Below are 26183 nucleotides of genomic sequence, written 5' to 3' on the forward strand. Positions count from 1 at the left end.
GGACCAAATATGAAGCACATACACACAATGAAGGAGTAGATGATCCGTAGACTCCTACTCATCTTGCACATGCAACACCACTAAACACTGCATATCTGGCTCTTAAGAAGGTTTATCCATAGTAAGGATATGCCCTCTGGCTGCTGTCCACAAGAAAAATGCCAGTCTTGAAGCGGCTTTCTTTTTTTTTTTGATAGGTAATCAGAAAACTTTTATAAATGATAGAAAAAAGAGGAATACAAGGAGTTCATGATGATGAACAACTAGAAAAAACAAAAAAGGAACAAACAGCACAACAAACAGAGGGAAGTCAAGAAACTAAACTAAGGGAGGACAAAAACACAGAGAGAGAAGAACAATTAGTAAAACCCCAACATTGAGACCACTCCAAAAGGCTACGATGGCATAAAAGTTGTAACTCATTCAACGTCTTCTCTTTGTCCTCAAAGGATCAACGATTTTGTTCCAACTACACAACCCACATTAAGCATCCCGGAACCAAGTTCCAAATGTTCGAGTTATGCTTCCCAAGCCACTGATGCCAGCAAGATAACAAACCCGCCACCGATCTTGGCATAATCCAAAGAATACCAAAGGCCTGAAGCATAAAAGTCCATAGGGATTGGGTAACAGGGCAATGAAGAAGAAGGTGGTTAACCGACTCCCCATCATAGCAACACATACAACACCTATTAGCCAAGGGGCGACCCTTAAACATTAGATTATCCAAAGTGAGGATCCGACCATGTGCAGCGGTCCACAGAAAGAACGCCATGCACTTAGGAATCTTTGAAGCGGCTTTCACCTTCCAAATACTTTTCCGAGGAAAACTCAGGAGTATTAGTAGGTGAAAGGGCCCGACAATTGGACCTAACAGCAAACACACCTCTTTTGGTAGGGTTCCCAAACATGTGATTTGTCCTATCCCTTATAATCTTGGAGGAATAAAGAAGACCCAAATAAGAATGAAGAGCCTCCATCTCCCAATCTTTGAACAACTCTATTGAATACAAAATCCCAATGCATATAACCATTTTCCTGGCCCAAATATTCTGCCACTAATGCCTCCTTATTCCGAGCTATGCCATAAAGAGCTGGAAATGCTTCTTTCAGAATAACATCCCCACACTATAGATCCAACCAGAATCTAACCCAGGTGCTAGTGCCAACCTCATATCGAACAAAGGATGCAAATCTTCCACATCCATTCCTAATATGCTTCCATAAGGCTTCCTTGTGACACACCCAAAGTCCGTCCTCCTACTAAATATTTGGTAGCCACAACAAATCTCCTTAGAGCATCATCCTCCATGCCAAATCTCCTAAGCCACTTTCCCAATAAGGCACTGCTAAAGCGACTTATACTTTGAACCCGCAAACCACCCTCCTGAATGGGGTCACACATAGTCTTCCAACTCACGAGGTGAAAATTATGCTCATCTCCTAGACTCCCCCATAGGAAATCCCTTTGGACCTTCTCAATTCTTTTAGCATCACTAGCTGGAATGGGAAACAAAGAAAGGAAATAAGTGGGTACGTTGGACAAAGTGCTTTTCAACAAAGTGAGGTGACCCCCTTATGATAGATACATCTTTTTCCAACCAGGCAGCTTCCTTTCTATTTTCTCCAAAATTGGATCCCAAATGGCTTTGGATCTGTAAGAGGCCCCTAATGGTAGTTCCAATTATTTCAGAGGCAGCCTGGAAATCTTACACCTAAGAATGATAGCCAAAGTTGACACCAAAGGAACTTCATCGATTGGAACCAATTCATACTTATTTAAATTAATCTTCAAGCCAGGAACCACCTCAAAATACAGCAGTACACATTTCAAATAGCCAATCTGTTCAGGATTAGATCCACAAAAAAAGTGTCATCTACGAATAAGAAGTGTGAAATCATCAAAGGCTCATTGACCCTTCCTACCAAGAAGCCCTGAATAGATTGATCTTGAACAGCCTTTGAAAGCATCTTCCAGATTCATTTTTTTGATAAGTAATTTCATTGATATAAAAAAGAGAGAGTCTCCCAAGTACACAGTGAGTATACGAGGGAGAACAAATCAAAGACGATAATGCCAGATTCACTTTTCTAGTCCTCTCGCATCTGTCTTTCCTCTGATGATAACGCCTTCATCTCCTTCCAATCATCAATCTCCTTAATCATCTGAATAACTTTTTTTTTTCTTACCCCAACATTGCCAAATTCCATTGCTTTAAGTCTTCCTTGAGTGCTCTCAGCTTCTGATTGAAAACATAACTAGCAGTGCCCTAAAAAATTATAACATAACATGGCAGGTACAACATTGGTGCGACATAGGTATGACATAGGTACAACACCCTAAATGAAGTGTTCGTGCTTCCTAGGTTTTGAACCCACTAGATATGTGCAACTTACCTACAATTTACAAAAAAAAAAAAAAAAAAAAAATCTAGTTTGTGCCCTATCTAAACCTAACAAAATTTAGTATGCCATTGAAAAATCACAATCTTGTGGAGGAGATATTGACTGTTATATATATATGGGTTGAGTTCAAGTTACTAAGTAATGTCACATCGTTCAATATTTTTTAATTGGCTGTGAATTTTGACAAATCCACCATTAGATTACATTATTCTCCATGCTTGCAAAATTTCAAGGTAATCAAAGATTGATAGCCATGTTATCAATCAATTATTTAACTTCGAGTTTTTGTAGTTTAAAATAATGCATAAAATATGAGTTTGTGGATCGAATGGTAAATTACTTCCGATTACCATGAAAATTGGCATTCATGTTAAGAACATATAGAACATGTTATTCAACGGTTGGATTTTCAAAATATGAATTCAATAATAAGTTATTGGGTGGTGTAATATCGCTTAGAGTTACACTAAGTGTAATTTGAACCCAACTCTATATGTGTGTGGGTATATATATCTTTATAGTTTTTTTTTTGGTTAGTTTTTTAGTATATAATGGCTTCAACCAAATTGAGGAATGATACTTGCAAGAGATAATAACTTTGAAGTTTGATCTTGGTTAATTGTTTTCTTCTACTTTTGTTGCTGATGCTGATACTTTCCTTTTGTTGTTATTGTTATTACTATAATTGTATCGATCTTCCTTTCTGATACAACCTTTTACTGTTGATAATAGTGCACTGCAATTAATTACTTTTTTTTGGGGGGAAGGGGGGGGGGGTGGGTGGGTTGCAATGGTCGTAATGTATCTACTATTGTTCTTAAATTATAATTAAACAAACTGATTGATGAAATGATTCTGGTCATTTGGTATTTTTAATTTATGATTCTCACTCTGCATCTGTCTTTTGTTTCCACTTTATTCATGACTCGTCTTTTTTGATGATTTGTATGTACGTGGATTTTCAGAAACCTGGTGGCATTATTGCTCTCTTGGATGAAGCTTGGTGAGTACTGAACTGCATGGTGTATTGCTTTTATTGTTTTATATCATGGCATAAAAATTTATGAATAGACTGTTTGGTTGTGAGATTGCTAAGTTGTGTGTTCTGTAGTATGTTTCCAAGATCAACGCATGAGACATTTGCCCAAAAGCTATACCAGACATTCAAAAATCATAATCGCTTCACCAAACCAAAATTATCGCGTAGTGACTTCACAATTTGCCATTACGCTGGTGATGTAAGTATGCTTTATTTGTATCCTTTTTTTTAGTGATGTATATGTCATAAAATTTAGACCTAAGAAGCAAGATGTAATTGTATTTGTTTTAAAAATACATGCACTGAGAACTTGACATGATTTTCAGGTCACTTATCAAACAGAACAATTCCTGGACAAGAACAAGGACTACGTTGTTGCTGAACATCAGGCACTTTTGAGTGCTTCGAAATGCTCCTTTGTGGCAGGTTTGTTTCCACCTTCAGCTGAGGACTCATCCAAATCATCAAAGTTCTCTTCAATAGGTTCACGGTTCAAGGTCTGATATTGTTCCTCTTCTTTTAAGTCAAATTAATGCTTCTTTCTTCTGTATTGTGGGTTGTAAAATCCTCTTTTGTACCTTATGCAGCAACAATTGCAGCAGTTGCTTGAAACTCTCAGTTCCACTGAGCCGCATTACATTCGTTGTGTAAAACCCAATAATCTTCTTAAGCCAGCAATCTTTGAGAATAAAAATGTTCTACAACAACTACGGTGTGGGGTAAGAATGTTGATATCTTATGTGTTGGTTTTTTGTACATGTTTGTATTGTGTTTAAAGTTGAATGAGTCTGTTTAAGTTTATATGGCATTATGCATCTTATTTCAGGGAGTCATGGAGGCAATTAGGATAAGTTGTGCTGGATTTCCTACTAGAAAACCCTTTGTTGAATTTGTAGACAGATTTGGCCTCCTAGCACCTGAAGTTTTGGATGGAAGGTAAGGTATTTTGATTGTTTTTCTTTCTGTTGGATGCTGCCTAGCCATCAAGGGTCCTAACTTGTTTCTTATAATAATAAAATGTTAGTTCTGATGAGGTTGCTGCTTGCAAGAGGCTTTTAGAGAAGGTTGGACTTAAAGGCTATCAGGTAATTATTTGATGGGTGATCTGACATTCGTCACAGCTGTGGTTCAGTCATAATTATGTTTCTCTTGCTCAGTTGTGCGTTATTTTTTCCCCAAAATTTAGTATGTGGTCGTAACATAAGTCTTGGAGAGATACTTTAACGTCATTAAGAAGAAAATAATTGTTGTCCCCCTTTGCACGATGGATGCTAATTTATGTTGCTATCTTTTTTTCATCTTACACTCTATCTAGTTTGTTGTGGCTCTTTATCTTTGCTTATTATGAAATGTATTTAGGAAAAAAAAATTGTCTTTTATATGTGAGGAGATGTAACTTCTTGTTATGAATGGCAACGGGTTGGGTTTAGAATGGAGCAGGCCTTCCCAAACCTGAACAGAAGACACTAAAATATATGTCTTAAAACCGATTAGTTTTATGAATCTTATCCCAAATCTGTCCCATTTTTATTTGAGAAATCCAAGCTCACTCGTCCCAAACCCACCTATATATTTTATTGTGTTTAGATGGGTTGTACTTAAAATTATTTGATGTTAATTTCTATAATACTATTTTACCCCATTTGAGCATTGAACATGGTAAGATTATTCACAACAGAAAGATTATACCTTTTAATGGATGTATTGAAATTAAAAGGATGGTAGGAGATAACAGGAGATTTCCTCACAACAGAGAAAAAAAAAAAATGCTTAGCACTACAATCTCATGGGTTGGTGAATTTTAGGATTTCCAGGAAGAAGAAAAAGCCTACTGGAATCTGATTTAGCATGGATGATGAACTGATAATGATGTCTTCTGTTTTAGTCATATGTCCCTTAATCTTATGAGTCTGAGGAATGCTGGAAGCTGTTGAGTGTCCTCCTTAATCTTTTGATGTTGAGTGAGATTTTTTAAAACCACACTCAAATAGTATATTGCCTTATTGCTTATTTGTGGTGTGTATATATACATACATATATATATATATATATATGTATATTTTTTTTTTGGGTGGAGGGGGGTGGGGGCTTGAGAGGTATATAGATTAGTTCGTGGCACTTAATTAGTGTTTACCTTTGCTGTTGTAAAATGCTGATTTGTCACATGTTCATACATTTATTTGCTGGATAGTTTTTGTGACCTTCTGGTCCTGTTTGTTTTTTTTGCAGATTGGTAAAACTAAGATATTTCTTAGGGCTGGTCAGATGGCAGAACTAGATGCCCTTAGGAGTGAGGTCTTAGGAAGATCAGCCAGCATTATTCAAAGGAAAGTCCGCTCTTATTTGGCTCGCAAAAGTTATGTCTTGGTGCGTCGTTCTGTTATACAACTTCAATCGGCATGCAGAGGTATTTTAAATTTAATTCTGGACATTTCTTGGGGGCATTCTGACGTTTTAGGTCATAGTTTGTAGTCCTGTCTATTGAGACATTACTTGTCTATGTTTATTTTTAGCTTTTGTCTGTGCTGATTGCAGGACAACTTGCTCGGCAAGTTTACGAGGGCATGCGAAGAGAAGCTTCCTGTCTGATGATCCAGAGAGCCTTGCGCATGTATCTTGCTAGGAAAGCTTACACAGAATTGTATTCCTCTGCCGTTTCTATTCAGAGGGGAATGCGTGGAATGGCCGCTCGGACTGAGCTACGCTTTAGAAGGCAGACTAAAGCAGCAATTATTATTCAGGTAAAGTAAATTGTTAACAAAATGTGTCACTATTTTTAAAAGGCTCCTAAGCATCTTTTTATTTTTATTTTATTTTAGATTTATATTTGAATTTCATTTTTTATGTTATTCTACAACGTTGAAATGTTTTGAAATATCAACATCATACTTGTGACTTCAGACATCTCTCTCAAGGAGCTGTCCGCGCAATTGTCTTACCTTTGCTGTTTAGCCGTGTCGCTGAATTCTTCTTTTCTCTTTTATTAACTATCAATCTTGGAATACTTTTGGTTCTGAATTGCAGAGCCAGTGTCGCAAATTCTTGGCACGACTACATTATATGAAGATAAAGAAAGCTACAATTGCGACACAGTGTGCATGGAGAGGAAGAGTTGCTCGAAAAGAACTACGCCAGCTTAAGATGGTGATTACCTCTTCCATTGTTGTCTTTTTTTTTCAATTTCATAAGGTCTTATATAATTAAATTGCTAAGGGATTGTAATTCGAGATAAAATCAACAATGAGATTTAATGTTATTTTGTCTGTAATGAGACATCTGATAAAATTGGTAAAATGCATATTATTTTTCAAGCATGTATTCATTGTTTTCAACTAAAGGCTGAAGTCTTTTGTGGAGTTTGAGGGATATTCCAGTGGTTCCAGCATCTGTTGTGGTACCTGGCTTTGGGATTTGAACCCCTTCAGCCCCCCTTCCCCTATTTACCTATAATAATAATTATAATAAATTTGAAGTCTTTTCTATCTTAAGATCCATAACCTACATATTTTATATGGCATTCAGATTCTAGAGCTGATGGCAATAAGTAGCTTTCCTTCAATCCTTCTAATTCACAACTGAAAGAAAGGGATAACTAAAGGAACTGTTTGATTCTATTTCTCTTTACAAGGGGTTGGCATCAAGGTTTTTATTTTAAGTATTGACCAATAGTTGCGTCAATTTATGGCGGTTGTAGTTTTTGCTAGCTAAAAGGACAGAGTTCCATCATCTAACAGCAAACACTAATGGTTTGTGCAGTCACCCTGCATTATCTTACAATGGAAATACTTAGAAAGATCATCTCTTCCAGCATCATTTGTCAACCTCAACATTCGTTGGCTATACTTGAATTACAATTTCCTTCACCATGTGATTTGTTAACTGTCTTAGGCACCCCACACTATCAACAGCCACCGCATTCTTCTCATAGCAACCAAAATCCTTCTCCCTTTCTCTCAAGCTTTACTGCCCCATTTTGTCTTGACTTCTCAAACCAGTACCACTCAACTTCACTCTCCTGATGATCTCTGGGGTCTCACCAAGCTTGTCACCTTACCCTCACAATTTTCTCACATTAAAAAATTGAAACTAATGCAATGCTTTGTCACTCCTTTTTGCTAATTAATGTCCTTGACAAGTGCTCCTAATCAATCTCACTGCTTATATTTGATATATTTCAGAATGATAGGGATGTATAATGCTGTATAGTACATTCCCAATGTACTTGGGTTGGCTGTTCTTCATTTTTTAATAAAATTTTCATTACTTATCAAAAAAAAGTATAATGCTGTATAGTTTTGCACTGAATACTGATTCAGGCTTTCTGCAGCCACAGAAAGCCGACAACCTCCTTTTTTAATCGAGCGCTTAATTTGTAAATAGAAAAAAAGCATCTTATAAAAATTCAGCTTCATATATGAGGCAGATATTGAGTTACTGGGCTTTTATTATAGCACCCTCAAGATCAAAACAAAACAAGCGAGTTATGTAATTTCCAGAAAAAAAAAAAAACGAAAAGAAAGTAAAGGAAATAGCCTGTGGTTTTTCTACTTGCCAAGTCATTTATGATCGCTTTACTTTATTTTTTGATAATGTGGCTTTTCTTATGCTGCACTGCACAGTTTGTCAATTTTCGCTTTTGTATGTGATATTTCGGGGCTCTTAGTTTTTCTCATCTCTATGTACAGGCTGCAAGGGAAACTGGTGCTCTTCAAGCTGCCAAAAATAAATTGGAAAAGCAAGTTGAAGAATTGACATGGAGATTACAACTGGAGAAACGCATGAGGGTAAGTATTAATACGACTGCAAATTTATTGAAAGTTGAGTTATGTTGCTGCATCGCATTACTTATCCGAACATGCAGTCAAGTCCATGAATTTTCTACGAGGCTTATCTATTTTCTGGAATTGTGGACCTTGGCCTCTTGAAGTATGGCTAAGTTTTCAATTAAAGTGTTTTTGATAGCAATTCTTGGTTCAGGAGAAGAATGGAACCATATTATCTCATTGATAGTAAATCATAGAGTAACAAACATGTGTTATATATTTTTGTAGAACTTAGGTTTCTGTGTGTCTGTATGTGATCAAAGTTTTCTGTTCGTACTAGAAACTCTAGCGCTGCGTAGTGGATGAAACCAAAAAATATGTGAAAGGAAAGTATTTTTGAATAAAAAGGGGTAAGACAAGCAAAAAAAAATTTCATTGTGATTATCTGGTTGATCTTGCGCTGATGGTTTTTGATGCTGCCATCTATGTAAGAATCAGTCTTTTGAACACACCCAACCCACTTCCATTAATCTTTCTGTCCTCAATTCCTAACAAATTGCCTACAAATTGCGAACTGAAAAGGGACAAGGATACATTGTATGCTGGGAGGTCTCTTTATCTTATTTCACTTGTGGAAAATTTGAAATTTTTATGGCTGACTTCTATAAGAACTTTTAGGTGCTTTCACCTTAAAATAGTTCATGAACTTCAGTTTGTACTTTATGGAGCTATGTTTTTGTAACTACTATAATTTTGGCATGTGTAATTGAAGAATGCCTGTATTCTTTTGCTTGTAGAAAGATATATAGAAGAATATATTTATCTTTGTGTGTGTTGTTTCTTAAACATGTTTCTCTTGAAATTTTATTACATTTCTCATATTTTCCATTTCCTAATATATCCAATTTGTGTAGGCCGATGTAGAGGAAGCTAAAACACAAGAAAATGAAAAACTACAGTCTACTTTGCAAGAGATGCAGCTTCAGTTTAAGGAAACAAAAGCAATGCTTGAGAAGGAACGTGAGGCTGCAAAAAGGACAATAGAGAAAGTCCCTGTTATACAGGAGGTTCCGGTTATTGACAATGAAATGCTGGAGAAGCTTACCAGTGAAAATGAAAAGCTGAAGGTAAGGTGGTTGAAAGTGTAGGAGCTGCATTTTGCTGAGGGATATTGTGTAACAACCCAAGGAAAAGCGCTAGTCACATCTGCGCTATACCTCAAAAGGACTAGTTACAATTGTGGCTTCTTGTAGTGTTAATAAAGCCCAGATCTACGTAGTAACTATTCGATGTGGGACTCATCACACACCCACACATAGCACACAATCAATCAAATTGGGGCATCACAATCTCCCCCACTTAAATCCCTACTGTCCTTGTTAGGGCCCACTTCGTGGGGTAATGTTTTTGAGCCTACATGGGATTATCGGGCCGGCTTTGATATCATATGTAACAACCCAAGGAAAAGTGCTAGTCACATTTGCACTATACCTCAAAAGGACTAGTCACAATTGAGGTTTCTTGTAGTTGTTAATAAAGCCCAGATCTACCCTGTAAATACCCGATATGAGACTCATCACACATTCACACACATCACACAATCAATCAAATTGGGGCATCACATACTGCCTTGTTGATTTGCTATAGCCATCCCAAGAACTTTCCTTAGTTTGGGAGAACAAACCTGTGCATTTCTTTGTGCTTATCAATTGCTTTCTTGAAATATTTTGCAGTCCATGGTTAGTTCACTGGAAAAGAAAATTGATGAAACTGAGAAAAGATATGAAGAGGCAAACAAAATTAGTGAAGAGCGGTTGAAGCAAGCTTTGGAGGCAGAATCAAAAATAATTCAGCTAAAGACTGCTATGCAAAGGTGGTTGCCATGGTCTGTTTTGTAATATTGGACATAGATTTGAGTATAGATCTAATTACATATTGAACACAGGATGAAAGCTCTCTTTTCAAATTTCATTTTTATCATCATGATTATTGTTATTTTTATTTGCAGGCTTGAAGAAAAATTTTCTGACGTTGAGTCTGAAAATCAAATTCTTCGGCAGCAAACCTTTCTAACGCCTGTAAAAAAGGCACCAGAGCATCCGACGACTCCAGCAACTCAGGTAAACCTATACCACTGAGTGAATCCTCATCCTCTCTCTATCTCTAGTTTTGATTTATATTTGTATATATATATTTTTTGTTCTTTGCAGAGACAGGAAAATGGTCATTATGTGAGTGATGAGGACAAAGCTAATGTAATTACTCTTTTTTTCCCTCATATTTGTTTCTTTTTTAATATTTGTTTATATGAGTCCACTTGCTGTACTCTTTCCTCTTTTGTGTTCATTGAAAAGAGTTTATTCTTGCAGGAATCCCAGAGTGCAACACCCGTTAAGAAATTTAATACAGAGTCTGATAGCAAGTTCAGAAGATCCAATGCTGAACGGCAACATGTCTGTGTTAAAAAAAATCATGTTCTTCAGCTGCCTATGCTTTAATTTTTTTAAGAGTGTAGGTTGACTATTTTTGACATTTGAAATTTGCTTTTGTTACAGGAGAACGTTGATGCTCTTATTAGCTGTGTCATAAAAAACATTGGGTTCAGTCATGGGAAGCCTGTTGCAGCATTTACCATCTACAAATGTCTTCTCCACTGGAAATCTTTTGAAGCTGAAAGGACTAGTGTATTTGATCGTCTCATCCAGATGATTGGTTCGGCCATTGAGGTAACTAGATTGCTTTGCTTATGGCTGTTTTGTGTGTGATTGTTCCGTACTCTTGAAGCATCCAATTATTGATGTAAATCTTCAGAAAGATCATGCATCTGAGAGTTGATTATCTTTAATGAAACATTAAGAGGCACACCCTCAGATCAAATTCTATTCTATGAAAGCACAAACCCTAAGTATCCCTTTGTGCCCAATAATAAAACATTAAGGTTAATGGTATATATGGCTATAAGTACAGTGTAATTGTATTCTTTTTGATTGCAGGGTGGAATTACTGTTTCTGATTTCCACATATTGATGTTTTGTATCATTGTGCAAGTTTGTTAACCTTTGACAACTTTATAATCAATGATCAATTTTTACTTCCACCTTCAATCTAGGATTAATTTACTGTTTCCTGTTATTATAGACATATTGTTTCTTCAAAATTCTTGTGTTTACCATCTGGGATTTCTGCGAATTATTAGATTCCTCAGTTGGGCATCTTTTCTGTTTCATCCTTTAACCAAGAATGACAGCAGCAATGGTGGTGAAGACAAACCATAACCTACGTCTTCACTCACCATCCAACAACACTCAGATGCCTGGTAACCAGGTTTTTAACCCAACGTTAGGGTGCATAGATAAAGACCAAGAAATGAGTAGCAAAGGGAAAAGAAAGAAAAACCTTAGTTCACAGCTCTTTTACTATTCAATTCTTGTTGAGGGCCAAGTCTCTGGTACCATGTCAAAGAAAAGGAATAAAAAATGATAGTCCACAGAGAACGAGGAGCTGGAAATTCTTAGTTTACAGCCTTCTTACCATACAATTCCTGTTGAGGGCCAAGGGGTTTAAGGCTCTGATACCATTTCAAAGAAAAGGAATAAAAGATGATATTGCAGATAAAAGGGGGAGCTGGAAATTCATAGTTCACTGCTCTCTTACTATTCATTTCTTATATAGAAAAGGTAGTTACAATAGATAGGGAATATTTTTGAAGGCACATCATCACAATAATCTTTTAGACCCTTCTAGATGAGTGCCACCCATACAACAGAAGGGTACAACCCATAATATTATCTTTCTATTTCTCTAACAATAGGCAACAACCATCTTCATTTTCTATTGACTTCAAAAAACAGGCATTACTATGCAATTTTTGTTCATTGTGCAATAAAGGCTTATGTTATAAATGTAGAGCACTATGTTATTGAAAGTTGACCAGCTATTTGCAGTTGTTTCTTTTTTCCTGCCTTCCCCAACTTTGGTCTAGTAGGACATTTTTTTTAGTGATGTCTCCAAGTTGTCAGAAGTGTGGAAGAAGTAGCTGCTTTTTTTTTTAGTAGAAAGAAAAATTTCTTTTCTTTTAATTAGTGAAAATTAATTGAAGTGATTCATGCTCTGCTAGTTTCACTCTCTCTCTTTTCATAATCACTGTTGTATATGCATATATGCTAGATTGGTTTGCTTGATTTCCATCAGTTATTTAATAATTTCATATTTTCTTTGGTGTGCTCTTTCTAATATTAGAAGTTAAAAATAATATATCTTTTAAATTTCAGGATCAAGATGACAATAATCATATGGCTTATTGGTTATCAAATACATCTACTTTATTGTTCTTGCTCCAAAAAAGTCTAAAGGGGTCTGGTGCAAGTGGTGCATCTGCTCGGAAACCTCCTGCTCCAACATCCCTATTTGGGAGGATGACAATGGTATAGATTCTATTTTTCATTTTGTTTCTTTTTTTAGCTTGAAAAAATTTGTTCTGTTTCATTTTATGTAATCTGACTTGTCTTTTGTGATGCAAAATTATAATAATTAAGTATCAACACTTTACTTCATCAATGTAATATGATATGGTCATTCAATTGCAGGGTTTTCGCTCTCCTTCTTCTGCCAATCTTCCTGTTTCTGCATTTGATGTAGTACGCCAGGTAGAAGCTAAATACCCAGCTTTGCTTTTCAAGCAGCAGCTCACAGCCTATGTGGAGAAAATATATGGAATTATCCGAGACAACCTGAAGAAGGAGTTGTCATCGTTGCTGTCATTATGTATCCAGGTACTTTCTTTCATTTATGAACTCCATTAAAATATATTTTGTGGTTGTCCTACTAACATTGGAGGGCTAAAGCTCAAATGCCCATAATGTTTTGTTTTTGTTTTTGTTTTGCCTTGTAAAAACTTGATTGACTGCCTCTTTTTTTAAAATATTGCCTTTTGGAAGTTCTTATGCATAACCTTATGGGATAATCTGTCAGCAGCATTTTTTTTGTTTTATCTTAAAAGTTAGTGTGTTGCTTGTGTAACCTGTGATGTGGATATATAGGCACCAAGAACGTCAAAGGGTGTACTAAGATCTGGGCGGTCCTTTGGAAAAGATTCTCCAACAAATCACTGGCTAAGCATTATTGAAGGCCTCAACACTCTTCTCAGTACACTGAAAGAAAATTTTGTATGGAACTTCATTGTAGATTTTAAAGTTACAAAATTTGAGTATTGCCAAACTGTTTTTATCTTTTAAATTCACAGAAATGATTATAGTTGTTGGGGGGTTTCAGGTGCCTCCAGTTCTTGTCCAGAAGATCTACACTCAAACTTTCTCATATATCAACGTTCAACTCTTTAATAGGTAATTAGTTTTTTTCTTCATTCATCAATGCATACTGAAAAGTTTAGTTAAATTGTAATTTGTTATGACTTTCCAGTCTTCTTCTACGTCGTGAGTGTTGTACATTTAGCAATGGGGAATATGTTAAAGCTGGGTTAGCTGAGCTGGAGCTATGGTGCTGCCAAGCAAAAGAAGAGGTAAACTTTAGTTTCTTGGGGGGCAACTTCTTAATTTTAATAATTGTTGCATGTAGACATCGAGTCTCTGGGCGTATGTTACTTATCAAAAAAAATAAAAAAGGGAGTCTTTGGGCGTATACATACATCAACCTATGAAACACTTTGTTTTCCATATGCATACATAGTTTTCTGTAAGTTCATAACTTGATCTCCTTGGATTGCAGTTTGCAGGCCCATCGTGGGATGAACTTAAGCACATAAGACAGGCTGTTGGGTTCTTGGTAAGCTTCTCCATGGCTTCTACCTTAACCGTTGTCGAATTTTATGATATTTGGAATGTTGCTTAAGTACCTTAGTTATCTGTTCATCTGAGTTGTTGATAATTGGATGTGATCAGTCCATATAACCTAGAAAATCATATCTTTTTTTTTTTTGGGGGGGGGGGGGGGGGGGGGGGTGGTGGTCTTAAGTTGATGCTTATATGAAATATCAGTATTAATTGGGGATAGTGTCTGAAATTTGTATCATCTATTGGAAAAGCTTGGAACTTTGTCATATTATAAAAAAGGTATGACAATACAATAAATAATGATAATTTCTATTTTTCTTTTGGTCAGAGATAATTTGTGTACAGGTTAAAGAACGATAAAACTAAAATCTTTTGCAAACTCCCAGTATTCATGGTGTACGCCCCCTTTTGATATTAATGTATTTATTCCTTATATAGAAAAAGGGATTTCGAAATCAAACTTCGGTTAGTATAAAAGAATATAATGCAATATCATGGCATTATTACTTTCAGCTGATAGATGGGTAGATAATAGTACATTATTTAAAAGCCATAAAAACATTTGACTGTTTAATATCAAGCTACTCCCTTGTGCCAATGAGCTCTTGCTCAATTGGCACCACCTCCCGTTGCAAGTGTTAGCTGGAGGGTGAGGTCATGGGTTTAAGACCCACTTGTGCATGTGTAACTTACCTATAAAAAAAATAGAATCTACTCCCTTGTGTGTTTTGTGGATGATTTGGCAATAGGTAATTATAAATAATGTATTCATAGCTAATCCACAAGTTATATCAGTGACATGTCAACACATTGCATTATTTTCAACATGATTGATGTACTAAATATATAAAAATAATCTGATTTATGGATTGAATATGTGTATTTCGTGTATTTCCGATCTGAAATGCAACATGATTTTTAGAAAAGTGGTCTTGGACCTTCTTCAGGCGTTGCTTTATTGTTACATCTGATAATAGTTCCTTTCACATTGTACTGAAAGATACGTACCTTACACAAACATTGTGGATTTTCTTTTATTTTAAATGAATGAGTGAATTATCAACTATTGTGGATTTACTTTGCATAATGTCATGTTATTAGAAAATTCTTTGGCAGCTTTAACTAGAAATTATCACGGTCCAAATTTTCTCTCTTAAGTAACTGTAGCTCTAATGATATAGAACTTACTTGGTTTTCACTGATTTTGATCCACAGGTCATACATCAGAAATATAGAATTTCCTACGACGAAATCACCCATGACCTGTGCCCTGTAAGTCTCTCATTCTCTTTCTCACTCTTTGCAGTGTGACTTAAGATTACTGATTAGCAGCAAGAAGGCCTTTAGTAAAAAGGAATTAAGTTGGGATGGCAAAATTGCCCCACATTGATTTTCCCTGCCCTAAAGAGGTGACGGGGCAGGGACAGATTTAGCTCGTTCCGCCCCAACCTGAATATATATATATATATATATTTATATTTAAATCATTTATACATAGAAGTTAATCTTTTCTAGACAATCCTAGTTAGAATTATTTTATATACTTATTCTATTACCATTTCCAAAATCCTTGTCTCTCATTCTCTTATAGTATTCTCACATCCCTTATGTTTCATCTTTATCTTATCACTCTCATGAGGATTAGCAAAACATCTCCAACCCGCCTCAAACCCGATCTGCTCTGCTCCCGTCCCACACAGGTTTTCCCACCCCAAAGAGGAGACGGGGCAGCAGGGATGGGGTTACCCACGATCCAACCCCACCTGACCCATTGCCATCCCTATAATTAAGGAGCATGGCTCACAGAATAGATGCTAAATATTTGGTTGATGACACAACTCACATCTTTCTTCTGAGTGGCTATTGGCTAAACTATTCACCACCTTATCCTTGTCTGAACATTCATTTTGTTCATGCTAGTGCCAGATAATGTAAATTTATATGTTTGGTTCCTTTGGGAATTGTATCCATGATATTTTATCGATGTCAACAGCAAAAGAAAAGAAAAAATCCAATCTCTCTGACATCATGGCTTGATTTTTCAGATCCTAAGTGTTCAGCAGCTGTACAGAATATGTACGCTCTACTGGGATGACAACTATAATACTCGAAGTGTGTCTCCAGATGTAAGCTTTTTTCTGAGAATATCTTCTGAAATGTTAATAATTCTTAATCCTGTGAAGGTTTTTTCTAAAAACTATGTTAGTGATTCTTAATCTTGTCAAGTTAATTTGATAGCTTAACAATCACACCTTTTTTCTTTCAACAGGTCATTTCTAGCATGAGGGTACTTATGACAGAGGACTCCAACAATGCTGTGAGCAATTCCTTCTTGTTGGATGACAATTCTGGGTGAGAGTTTCTCTTTTACATTTGCTCTGTGGGACACTAGAAACAGTAGAACCATAAACTGGCTCTAGAAAATCCCTTGCCATGTGTGTTTGGAGGAGCTTGATAATTTTGAAATATAACTGGAAAGAGTTTTAAAATTATATATTTTGAAGAAAAATAATTTAAAAGATCTCATCTTTTCCGTTGAAACAAATGGAGCTATAGTAGAAAACTAGCTTTTTAGTTATCAACTAATATGTATGTCTCATTACAGCATCCCCTTCTCGGTTGATGACCTTTCTACTACTCTGCAAGAGAAAGAATTCTCCGATGTCAAACCATCAGACGAACTTCTTGAGAATCCAGCCTTCCAATTTTTAAGCGAGTAGGCTATGGAGGCTCAAGCATGCCTTTCTCGTGTTTTCGTCCCGGTATATGGTGCATTCAGATTCTCTGGTCATTGCAGTGGTGGTTGTAAATTCCTTATCCATCTCTTTCTTCTTGTTTTTTTACCCCTTGTCAACGCCCCTGTTGAAAAATTAATTTTTTATTCATTTATTATAGCTTCAAATTGTACAATGTTTATAGTTGAAGGGGGCGGGGATATATAATTTTTGGTGGTGTGCATTCTTTGTGAGGATGGTTTTGTTTTCTGCCATTGGGCAGGCTTTTTTTTTATAGGGAGTTTAGGAGATTGTTGTTCTTTGGTGGCTGAGATATAGCTCTCTCCACCCAATTTTTTGTTGTATAAAGGAAACAAGTTTATGAACATCAATACAAAGAGTCTTAGATTAATTTGGAAAGAGGTTTCTAAATTTATTTTGAAAATGGCAAGCCATTGGCAATTTCATCCATTCCCAACTTGTTTACTTCCACTGTTTATTAATTATCAGTGTACATGATTGCTATTCTTTATGTATTTGTTGTGATGAAGCTGTGCGTGCGCTAGGGTGTGTGCTTAGTAGTGTTAATTTTATTGCAGTCTTAACTTTAGTACTCGTCTAACTGGTGTGTGCTTAGTAGTGTTAATTTTATTGCAGTCTTAACTTAGTACTCTTCAAGTTAGACACCACACACACACAGATGGGGTTCGTTGTGCCTCACCATGGTGAGTTTTTATGCCTGGAACATAACCTTGACTCCAGTTATGAGCAACTGGAAAACATAGCATAAACACTCTTAGATGGTATTGTTTTGTTTTGTTTTAGCATATATTGGTGGGACAATGTGACTAAAAACTTCTAAATATGTGAAAGGATAAAATTTAGATAACAATTTCTAAGGTGTTTAAATTCAGTCATGTGGTTTTTTTGTTCAATGAATCACGGTTAAATTTAGTTGTCATTAGAAAACAATTACATGTCAATAGCATTTAATATGACTTTTTGATAAAGAAAACAATTACTTTGTTTGTTACAAAATATTTCACAGCTGTTTAAGAAACAAGTTTTTAATAGTAAAAAATAATGTGATGTCAATGATGTGATTGATCTAGAAGAGATCTAATAAAAATATGTCAGCCCGATTGTTGGAATAATGTTATGAAAATTGTTGTATAAAGTCTAAAAAAAAACACATATATCAAGATAGTGGGTGGTTTTTTTTTTTTTTTTTTTTTCAATTATAATTTTGTTAGTAAGAAAAAAAAGGAGAGGTGAAAAGGTTTTGTGCTTGGTCACTGGGCCATGAGAGGTCTTATTGAATGGGCAAGACCTATGTATAATACTTAGGTGCTGTTCTTTAGGTTTTCTTAATATTCAGTCATCTCAATTATTTCTCATGAGATAGAAGTGTATTTTTTAGTTAAGTAATCATATGACTGAATTTTAAGAGGAGAACGTTTTGTCCTTATTGAATATATGGCTCCTCTACTAACCCTTTAAGTGTGCTGGATTGGATCCTCTTGGGTAGTTGGGTTAAGTTACGAACCCAAGGGGTCCGTATATTAAAAAAACAATTGTTTTTAATTTGAAATCGAAATATTGTTTTTATCAACTTTTTTCGATTGGCTTTGTAGCCTAATGGTATCTCTTACATAAGCCACCTCTGGGTTATTGTACTAATTTTAAGATTTGACTTAGATCTAACACCTTTAAATTTCATCTGCTTAATCTTTTTCTTCACTTAGCAAAAGAAAAAAAAGATAGCTTCTCTCTTTCTACCAAATGGAAAGTTACTTTTGAATCCAAGGTTGATCCAATTTTATGTCCTACAGTAATCACTTCCTTGAAATAGAAATAGTGATTCAATTTCGTTATTGGAATATAAATCCATTTAATTTTTTTGGATTTTCTTTTGGGTAGTAAAAAGAGTCCATTTATGATTCAACATGTTTATTACAACAACTGAGAATTTGAACTTAGATTGTTCTTGTAAAAGAAAGTACGAAATGTTATTGAGCTATTTTGAAGACATATTGTGATTGATGCATAATAGAAGTAATGTTACTACCAATTTAAAAGTAATATTGTAACAATAATAATTTGCCACCTTAGCAAGTTGACAATCTGATTGGGGTCATCTATGTGTGAGAGCACACTTCCTGTGTAGGCTTTTGTGCATATGATGACACTTGAAAAAGATACATGAATTGACAATGCCATTAAGAAAAACAAAAAACAAAATAATAGTTTTTGTTGACGAATGAAAGAAAATTCATGATTACAAAAGATTATTTCAAATGTCCAACGAATCATGCAATTGATATAGTTTGGACACAAAAAAAGAAAAGAAAAAATAAGCTAGTACCAACTTGTTATATAATAAAGAAGAAAAAATAAGCTAGTACTGACCTGTTATATAATAAATGTACAACGACAGGAAGATGAAAATGAAACTCAAACTTGACCTTGCCATGAGAATTCACGTGGGAGTGTACAGATAGCTTCACTTAGTTCACAATCATAATTTGCCATCTTATCAAGCCGACAGTCTAATTTTGGCCAATTGTGTGGGAGCACACTTCCCATCATATGTAGGTTTCGGTTTTTATGTTCATGCTTAGGTAGTAAATGAAAATGATACATAAAATGACAATTGCATTCAAAAAAACAAAAACTTAAATGAGTGTTTTGTTGACTTGAGTTTATTTCTATTTTAACATAGACAAAATAAATGAAAATTTATGATCATGAAAGGTCGCTTCAAATCTAAGGGACCAAGGAAATCATGCAATTGATATAATTTAGACAGAAGAAGAGATAGAAAGAAATTGCTAATGTCGACTTGCTATATAATAAATGTATAACGACATGAACTTGAAAATCAAACTCAAACTTGACTTGCAATGGAGGAAGAAGTTATGCACGCCAGCCATGAGGAATTCACATGGGTCTGCACAAGCAGCTTTACTTAATACGCAAGGGTGTTCACCACAACCTTCTCTATCACAAGAAAGTCCTCACTTCTCACTAGGGTTAGGACCATAAGGAGTAGGATTAAGGACCCCTACTGGACCACCCTTAATCTTCAAAACACAACTGCACTCCCACCATTGCTATACAATGATCAATCTTGGCGGTCCAGTTGGTGCCGCCAACACTCTTTTGTACAAGTGGCAATGCTAGTGAAAATGTGGATTTGCTCTTATCCTCGGATAGATTTTTTCTTGCAAACAAACAGGATAAGAGGGATTTCATCTTGGGTTTTCAAATTTTCAATTGGGCCCATATGAGTAATCTCGAAGATTTGAACACCCTGTTGTTGGACCATGGAATTTAGGTCCCCTCATCTCTCTCTTATTGCCACTTGGAGACTGGACCAAAATTTCATATTCAACAAGCATTGTTCTCCTGGTCATCATCTTTCACATGCATTATGCACTTATTTGCTAATGTTGGGTCCATTTCTAAGGATATGTGAAAGAGGAGGGCTAGGTTTTTCAAACCAAGGCTCAATTCTCTCTGATTTGAACACATTTAAATTTGGATCACCAAAACATAAAATAAAATAAAAATAAATATTTCTGATTTTCTTTTAATTCTCCCGGTCAGTTTCTTCTCTGTTTAGCACCACTTAATTTGGCCTTATGCTGAAAATGGAGCTAGAGTATACTTGTGAAATTGCAATTACAAAAGGTCAAGTTTTAAAAAATTGTACATAAACAACTAAATTTAAGCGAATAAGTCCATAACAAACATGGTAGTCAAATTCCATCTTTTGCTTAGAGTCTAAATTCATCCTTAGACTATCTATATCAACACATTCTATATATATGACTTCAAATTTGGCCTATTGGTTGTGTGCAGGAGCCAAGACTTGTTCCTAATAAAGCTAACTCAACACGTCCTATATATGTGACTTCAAATTTGGCCTATTGGTTTTGTGCAGGAGCCAAGACTTGTTCCTAATAAAGCTAACTCCGGTTATCCATGATATAAAAATTTCTTCCTTTGGACAATGATTGAGGTATAGAAGTTCTTAATAACATAAAGGGGGTGAAAAGGGCATTGGCAATGACAAGTAGAGTAAAGGCCTGGATGATGATGATGGGATCAGTGCTCCTTTATGGCATGTTTGGATGTTTAAAAAAGGAGGGGGAGTAGAGTAGAGGGAAGGGGAGTAATTCAATTACCTTGTTTGGGAGTTTTTTAAGGAAGGAGGGAGAGGGATTTGGAGGGGTTTGGAGGGGTTTCAACTACCTCCAACCCCTCATTTTTAATTCCCCCAAATTGGAGAGATTTGGAGGGAGAGTGGAGCACATAAAATTATTTATAGAGTAAATTACCTAATTTACCCTTATTATATTTATAAAATTACAATGTTAAAAACAAGGGGAATGGCTAATTACTCCCTTCCCCCTTACTAATTATAAAAACATCCAAACAAGGTGGAGGGTAATCATTCTCCTCTACTCTCCTCCCCACTACTCCCCTCCCCTCTACTCCCCTCTACTCTCCTCCCTCTCTAAACTCCCAAACAGGCCATTAGAGATTAATGGGCTTTTTGAAAGCCCAATGAATTTATAAAGGTGGTTCTCACTCATTGGATAAGCTTATTTTCATTTTTTTCTTTTCTTTTTTGGGGTATATTTTTATTGGTTTATTTTGTCTAATAACTAATTGTGTTTAGTAAATATAATCATACCCTTTGTTTTAATAATACATCTTAAGTTGGGAGGGGTAATTTGAACTCTAGCTACATTTGGAACAACTTATCTAATTTTTTACGAAAAACTAAATAAAATAAGTTGATTGACTTTTTGTTGAAAATACTATGACAAAAAAGAAAAAAAAAAATAGAGTGGGACATGTAACAAGTAGAAATGATTTGATAGTTTGAGCAAAAAAGTCATAGAATGAGACTCATGAACAATTGATTGGACTTGACTTTTTGACTAAAACTTTGTAGTAAATTAAATGAAACGCTAAACACGAAATGAAATAAGTGTAGAGTTTTATGAGACCCATATAGAACTCACAAACAGTAAGCAAAAAGCAGACGCTAAATAGGCACTAAATGCCAACATTGGAAACACCAAGTTGACCACAACTATAAAATAAAAACAAAGGGACTCTAAATCCCAGCTTAATCTAATCTCAACCCTACAAAGAGTTTCATCAAACGAAAAACCAGAAAGAAAATGCAGGCCTATTTTTGGAAAAGAAGGAAAAACTAGATAGCCGACGCAATCGCTTTCATGACATTCTCAATCATAAGCCATCAATTATATGTATGCACTCTAATTTGTCTTTACTTATTTGCAGTGAAGATGATGATGTTGACCCAATTGAATTTGGAGGGATCTAAATTCAAGTGAGTTATTTTCAAAACCCACATCTACATGGGGACACGGCACATAAAATGTATCCAAGATTTTCTTCCCTTCATATATCTTATCTTGTCCAAGTGAATTTTTGTGGTCATAATGATTCAAGCATTTAGACAAAAAAAAAAAAAAACCATTTAATTTTTAGAGTTTGGTTAATAAATTTGAAGAGATGTATATCAATATCAAATCATGTTAATGTTGCCGATTTTCTTGACCGATGCTATTGCTATGGTATGACAGACTGAATAACCCGGACCATTGGATTGATGGCACACCATTTTGTGGGATATCTATGCTATTTATAATTGGAATAGCCCTTTTTAAAAAAAAAAAAAAATTTGAATTTCCAAAAAATAACCATTACTTTAAAATATAAATTAGTCGGTACCTCATGCAATATGCTGTGAAATATTTATTTATTTATTTTATTTAAATATAAATTTGATAATTATTAATAACTTTTTTTTTTGGGTCTTAAGATGAAATTTAATAATTATGGTAGTTATTTATAGATTTATTCTATTTTAATTGTTGCAAGAATCTAATGAAATGTTTAAATATAAAATATAGTTTAAACTTAATTAGGAAATATGTTTAAGAATGACGACTTGTAAAAAATTGGAGAAATATATGTTATGTCCATACAATTTTTACAATAAATTCTAAGTGTTAGTTTGTTATTGGTTGTTATGAGTGGGCAAAAAAATAATTTAAGTTGTAGATTTAAATTATAAACAATAACAACATACCCTTCACAATTTAGTGTAAAAATATTGTGAAAATATTGTGGACATAATATATCTCACAAAATTGTAAAGTTTCAAAAATTTATGTAACTCTTCTTGAAAAAGAAAAAGAAAATTATATGACATAATATTATTACGTCAATCAAAATTCAAATGTCTTTGTTTTTATGCATATGATAGATTATATAATCTAGTAAAGAAAATTTTTTCCAACTAAAAAAATAATCTAGTTGTTAATGATGAGGGTTACAAGTATTCAAATAGTTAAAATCATTAAATACAACAAACTATAAAATAGCACAAGTTTTTTAAGATGTAAGTTGTAACTACACATCAATTTAAAATCTTTATAGACAGTTTCTCTCTATAGTCACTATTCCTCAATTATTCATTTTCTCTTCCAAAATTCAAGGTTCCAAATTGTCAAGAATTTTGTTATTCAACTGACGTTCTTTAGTGTCTTTAATAAAGACTTCTAATATTCAAATCATCTTTCTCTCTCTCTCTAAAGGTCCTTTTGGATTGGGAGGGAGGGAGGGAGGGAGGGAGAGCAGAGTAGAGTAAAATAGAAATAATTCAAAATTAGTCTATTTTCAGTCAACTCTGCTCTACTCTCCTTCACTCTCATTTCATTTTCCCTCAATCTAAATGGGCCCTAACTATCAAATTATATATATAAAAGAATTTTCCATAATTGATCACAACTTTCTTTTTCGTATTTTGAATTATTGTATTCCCAATGATTTACTGTCAAAATAATTTTTTGTAAGAAGACATTGTGGGCCATGACATGGTACTGTGCAGAAGGTTAGGTCCATGCAAACTGGCGATCTTCACGATGTACTTATTGGGCTGGTGTGATTGTGATTTGTGAAAGGAGCCATATCTTTTTCATTTTGGTAAAACCGAGTATCTGTCTTTTTAAAAAGAGACAAATATCAACTTTGTTTTAAAAGGACCATCCCCATCAAAGTTCCATAAAAAAAAAAAATGGCACATGTATGATGTATCTATTCTAATATCTCTGTTATTGGTCAGTCTCAATCCAATGCAGTTCTTGACTTATCGTGTAGTCGGCCATCCGTCATCTTCATTCTTCAATTCATCAAGAAACTGATGCTGATTGCATAACTCGCAAGCCAATGAAGTTTCATCATATCTACAAATTAATATCCCTAATGTACTTACGTTTTCTTTTGTACTCACAGGGGAGGAGACTTAAAATCTAATTAGTTAACTAGTAAAGTCTTTAATCGTAAATGTTAGAAATACTATTAGAGTATAAGCCCAATGAGCTTAGACCCATAGTTGTAGGTTATCTGTGATTCTGTATAATATACATGTCTATTTATATAAGGTAGATTCTTGTATTTTATTACATACAATTCAATATATAGTCTTTCAGACTTTAACATGGTATCAAAGTTGAATCATAGAAACTGAATGAGAACCTCAGAGCTTAGTTGTGGTGTTTGCAAGAGATCTGGAGTTGAATGTTTCAATCTATTGTGACAATTGAAATACTTTTCAGATTGCCCACTATAACGTATTCCATGTGTGTACCTAGATATTGAGATTAGCTGTCATTTTATTCATTGTCATCTACTCCAAGGTGTCTTACAGTTGCAATTGTGTATATATATCCAAAAAAAAGAGAGACAATGTTATTGAGTTATAAGAGTCTTCAAAATATACTTATACACAAATTTTATACAAACAATTTTTTGAAAAACTTAGGGATTTTTTTTTTATTTTATTTTAATTTTTTGTAGTTGAGGAATAATCTTAAATTTATGATATGATGGGACGGCTGAATTTTTTTAATATATATTTCAAAAAGTAAATGAAATTCCCCAAAATAGTTTTCTTTTAAAACCTAGTGTAAAAAAAAGAAACTGTTTAAAAAAAAAAAACAGTGAACCGAAACTGTCAAACCACTAAAACAGTTGAAACATATTATAATCATATACTATAGGAAATTATTTTTGAAAGGAAGAAGTACAAATATGTGAATATTCAGCATCTCAAACTATCAGTGACCAATTATTCAAAAATAAATGTTAAAAAACTCCTTTATTTTGATGGTCTAAATTTAATAAATTAGCGAGGTATAATAATAGACATCCAATCTTGGAATTTGGAACATAAGAAAAAAAATCATAGAAAATAAAGCCCCCTGCTTCTCGACTCACAGAAAGAAAAATCCAATTGTAGGATCTGTTTCTTGTTCATGTTCCAAAATCCAAATGCATGACATAGTCAATGGTAGTTAGTAAGGATTCATATACTTATAATTAACAAGTGATATATTATTGTTATTATTATTATTATACAAAAAAAGACGAAGGATATAAATTATAATACTGGTTTATATGATCAACAATCATATGCTGGGGTTGGTTGATGGTCAAAACCTAGATTATTAGCTATATGTGAGATTATATATATATATATATATCTGCAGCACATATGTTAGTTTATTGGCATATCTAATTAAAAATCAAGAAAAATTTGGAATTATACTAATTTCTTACTAACGGTCTGAATATTCCAAAATTGTAGTTAAAAACGGATGTTCCATGTGGTCTCATGTGTTTCTACATCGATCTCTCTTTTATGAATATATTCTTTATATATATGGTCAAGTTTATTAGATCATTAATCACAAGCATCTAATTCTCACTCCTCAGTCATGTTGTTGATTCTTTTGGTAAACCCTAAGTCATGTTCTCAAAGATATTGTATTCCTAGTTGAGTAATATTCTTGTAATATTGTTTAATTAATATATGTTTGCAGTTATTATAGTTATACAGTTAGTTATTAAGGCTTATTCAGTGGTCAGATTGGTACTTGAATATATGATATCCCGCCTTAACCAATACCCCATATGGCTTTCTAATTTTAAAAAATTGAGCGAATTAACTAGGGTGGACTTCTGAAATTCAGCCATTTTAATTAATTAATTAATTATTTTCAAATTAGAAATTTCCTTAATCCTCACTCTCTCGCAATGCCAAATTCGGATGACTCAAGACCAGTTCAAAAGATAATAAATAGAGGAGGAAAATAGTGTAGCTTACCTCCAATACTTTTTTAACTAGAGGTATTCTTTTTTTTAAAATACACAATAACAAATAGTAGTGAGTTTTAATCTCTATATTTTATTTAGTTAGTGGGTGATGTAATAATTTCTTATTAAAATAAATGAGATTCTAATTTAAAAAGTACTTAAAATAAGCCAAACCTGAAGGAAAAAGGGTTTGAATGTTTTTAAATAAAGTTAGAAAGCTATTTCATTTGGATGTTGTGTCCAAGCATAACTAAAACTCAGTTTCTCA

At 34.3% G+C, this 26183-nt stretch overlaps 1 protein-coding gene across 3 annotated transcripts in view; it reads left to right on the forward strand.

Moving 5' to 3' along the window:
* LOC142619251 (myosin-6-like) overlaps positions 1-17131 on the forward strand; it is a 29420-nt gene extending 12289 nt beyond the window's left edge. For all 3 annotated transcript variants that reach the window (XM_075792311.1, XM_075792312.1, XM_075792313.1), the window contains 26 exons: positions 3372-3409; positions 3518-3644; positions 3772-3942; positions 4033-4164; positions 4272-4381; positions 4470-4530; positions 5675-5852; positions 5981-6186; positions 6470-6589; positions 8131-8229; positions 9123-9335; positions 9942-10081; positions 10217-10328; positions 10419-10463; positions 10578-10661; positions 10764-10934; positions 12480-12632; positions 12795-12980; positions 13248-13373; positions 13480-13550; positions 13627-13726; positions 13933-13989; positions 15213-15269; positions 16043-16123; positions 16267-16349; positions 16603-17131. In XM_075792311.1, coding sequence (XP_075648426.1) covers positions 3372-3409; positions 3518-3644; positions 3772-3942; positions 4033-4164; positions 4272-4381; positions 4470-4530; positions 5675-5852; positions 5981-6186; positions 6470-6589; positions 8131-8229; positions 9123-9335; positions 9942-10081; positions 10217-10328; positions 10419-10463; positions 10578-10661; positions 10764-10934; positions 12480-12632; positions 12795-12980; positions 13248-13373; positions 13480-13550; positions 13627-13726; positions 13933-13989; positions 15213-15269; positions 16043-16123; positions 16267-16349; positions 16603-16717 — 3036 coding nt within the window. In that variant the 3' untranslated portion in view covers positions 16718-17131. The remainder of the gene's footprint in view (positions 1-3371; positions 3410-3517; positions 3645-3771; positions 3943-4032; positions 4165-4271; positions 4382-4469; positions 4531-5674; positions 5853-5980; positions 6187-6469; positions 6590-8130; positions 8230-9122; positions 9336-9941; positions 10082-10216; positions 10329-10418; positions 10464-10577; positions 10662-10763; positions 10935-12479; positions 12633-12794; positions 12981-13247; positions 13374-13479; positions 13551-13626; positions 13727-13932; positions 13990-15212; positions 15270-16042; positions 16124-16266; positions 16350-16602) is intronic.
* The last annotated feature ends 9052 nt before the right edge of the window (positions 17132-26183 follow it).

Source organism: Castanea sativa, chromosome 12 (genome assembly GCF_040712315.1).
Source record: "Castanea sativa cultivar Marrone di Chiusa Pesio chromosome 12, ASM4071231v1".
Lineage (NCBI taxonomy): Eukaryota > Viridiplantae > Streptophyta > Magnoliopsida > Fagales > Fagaceae > Castanea > Castanea sativa.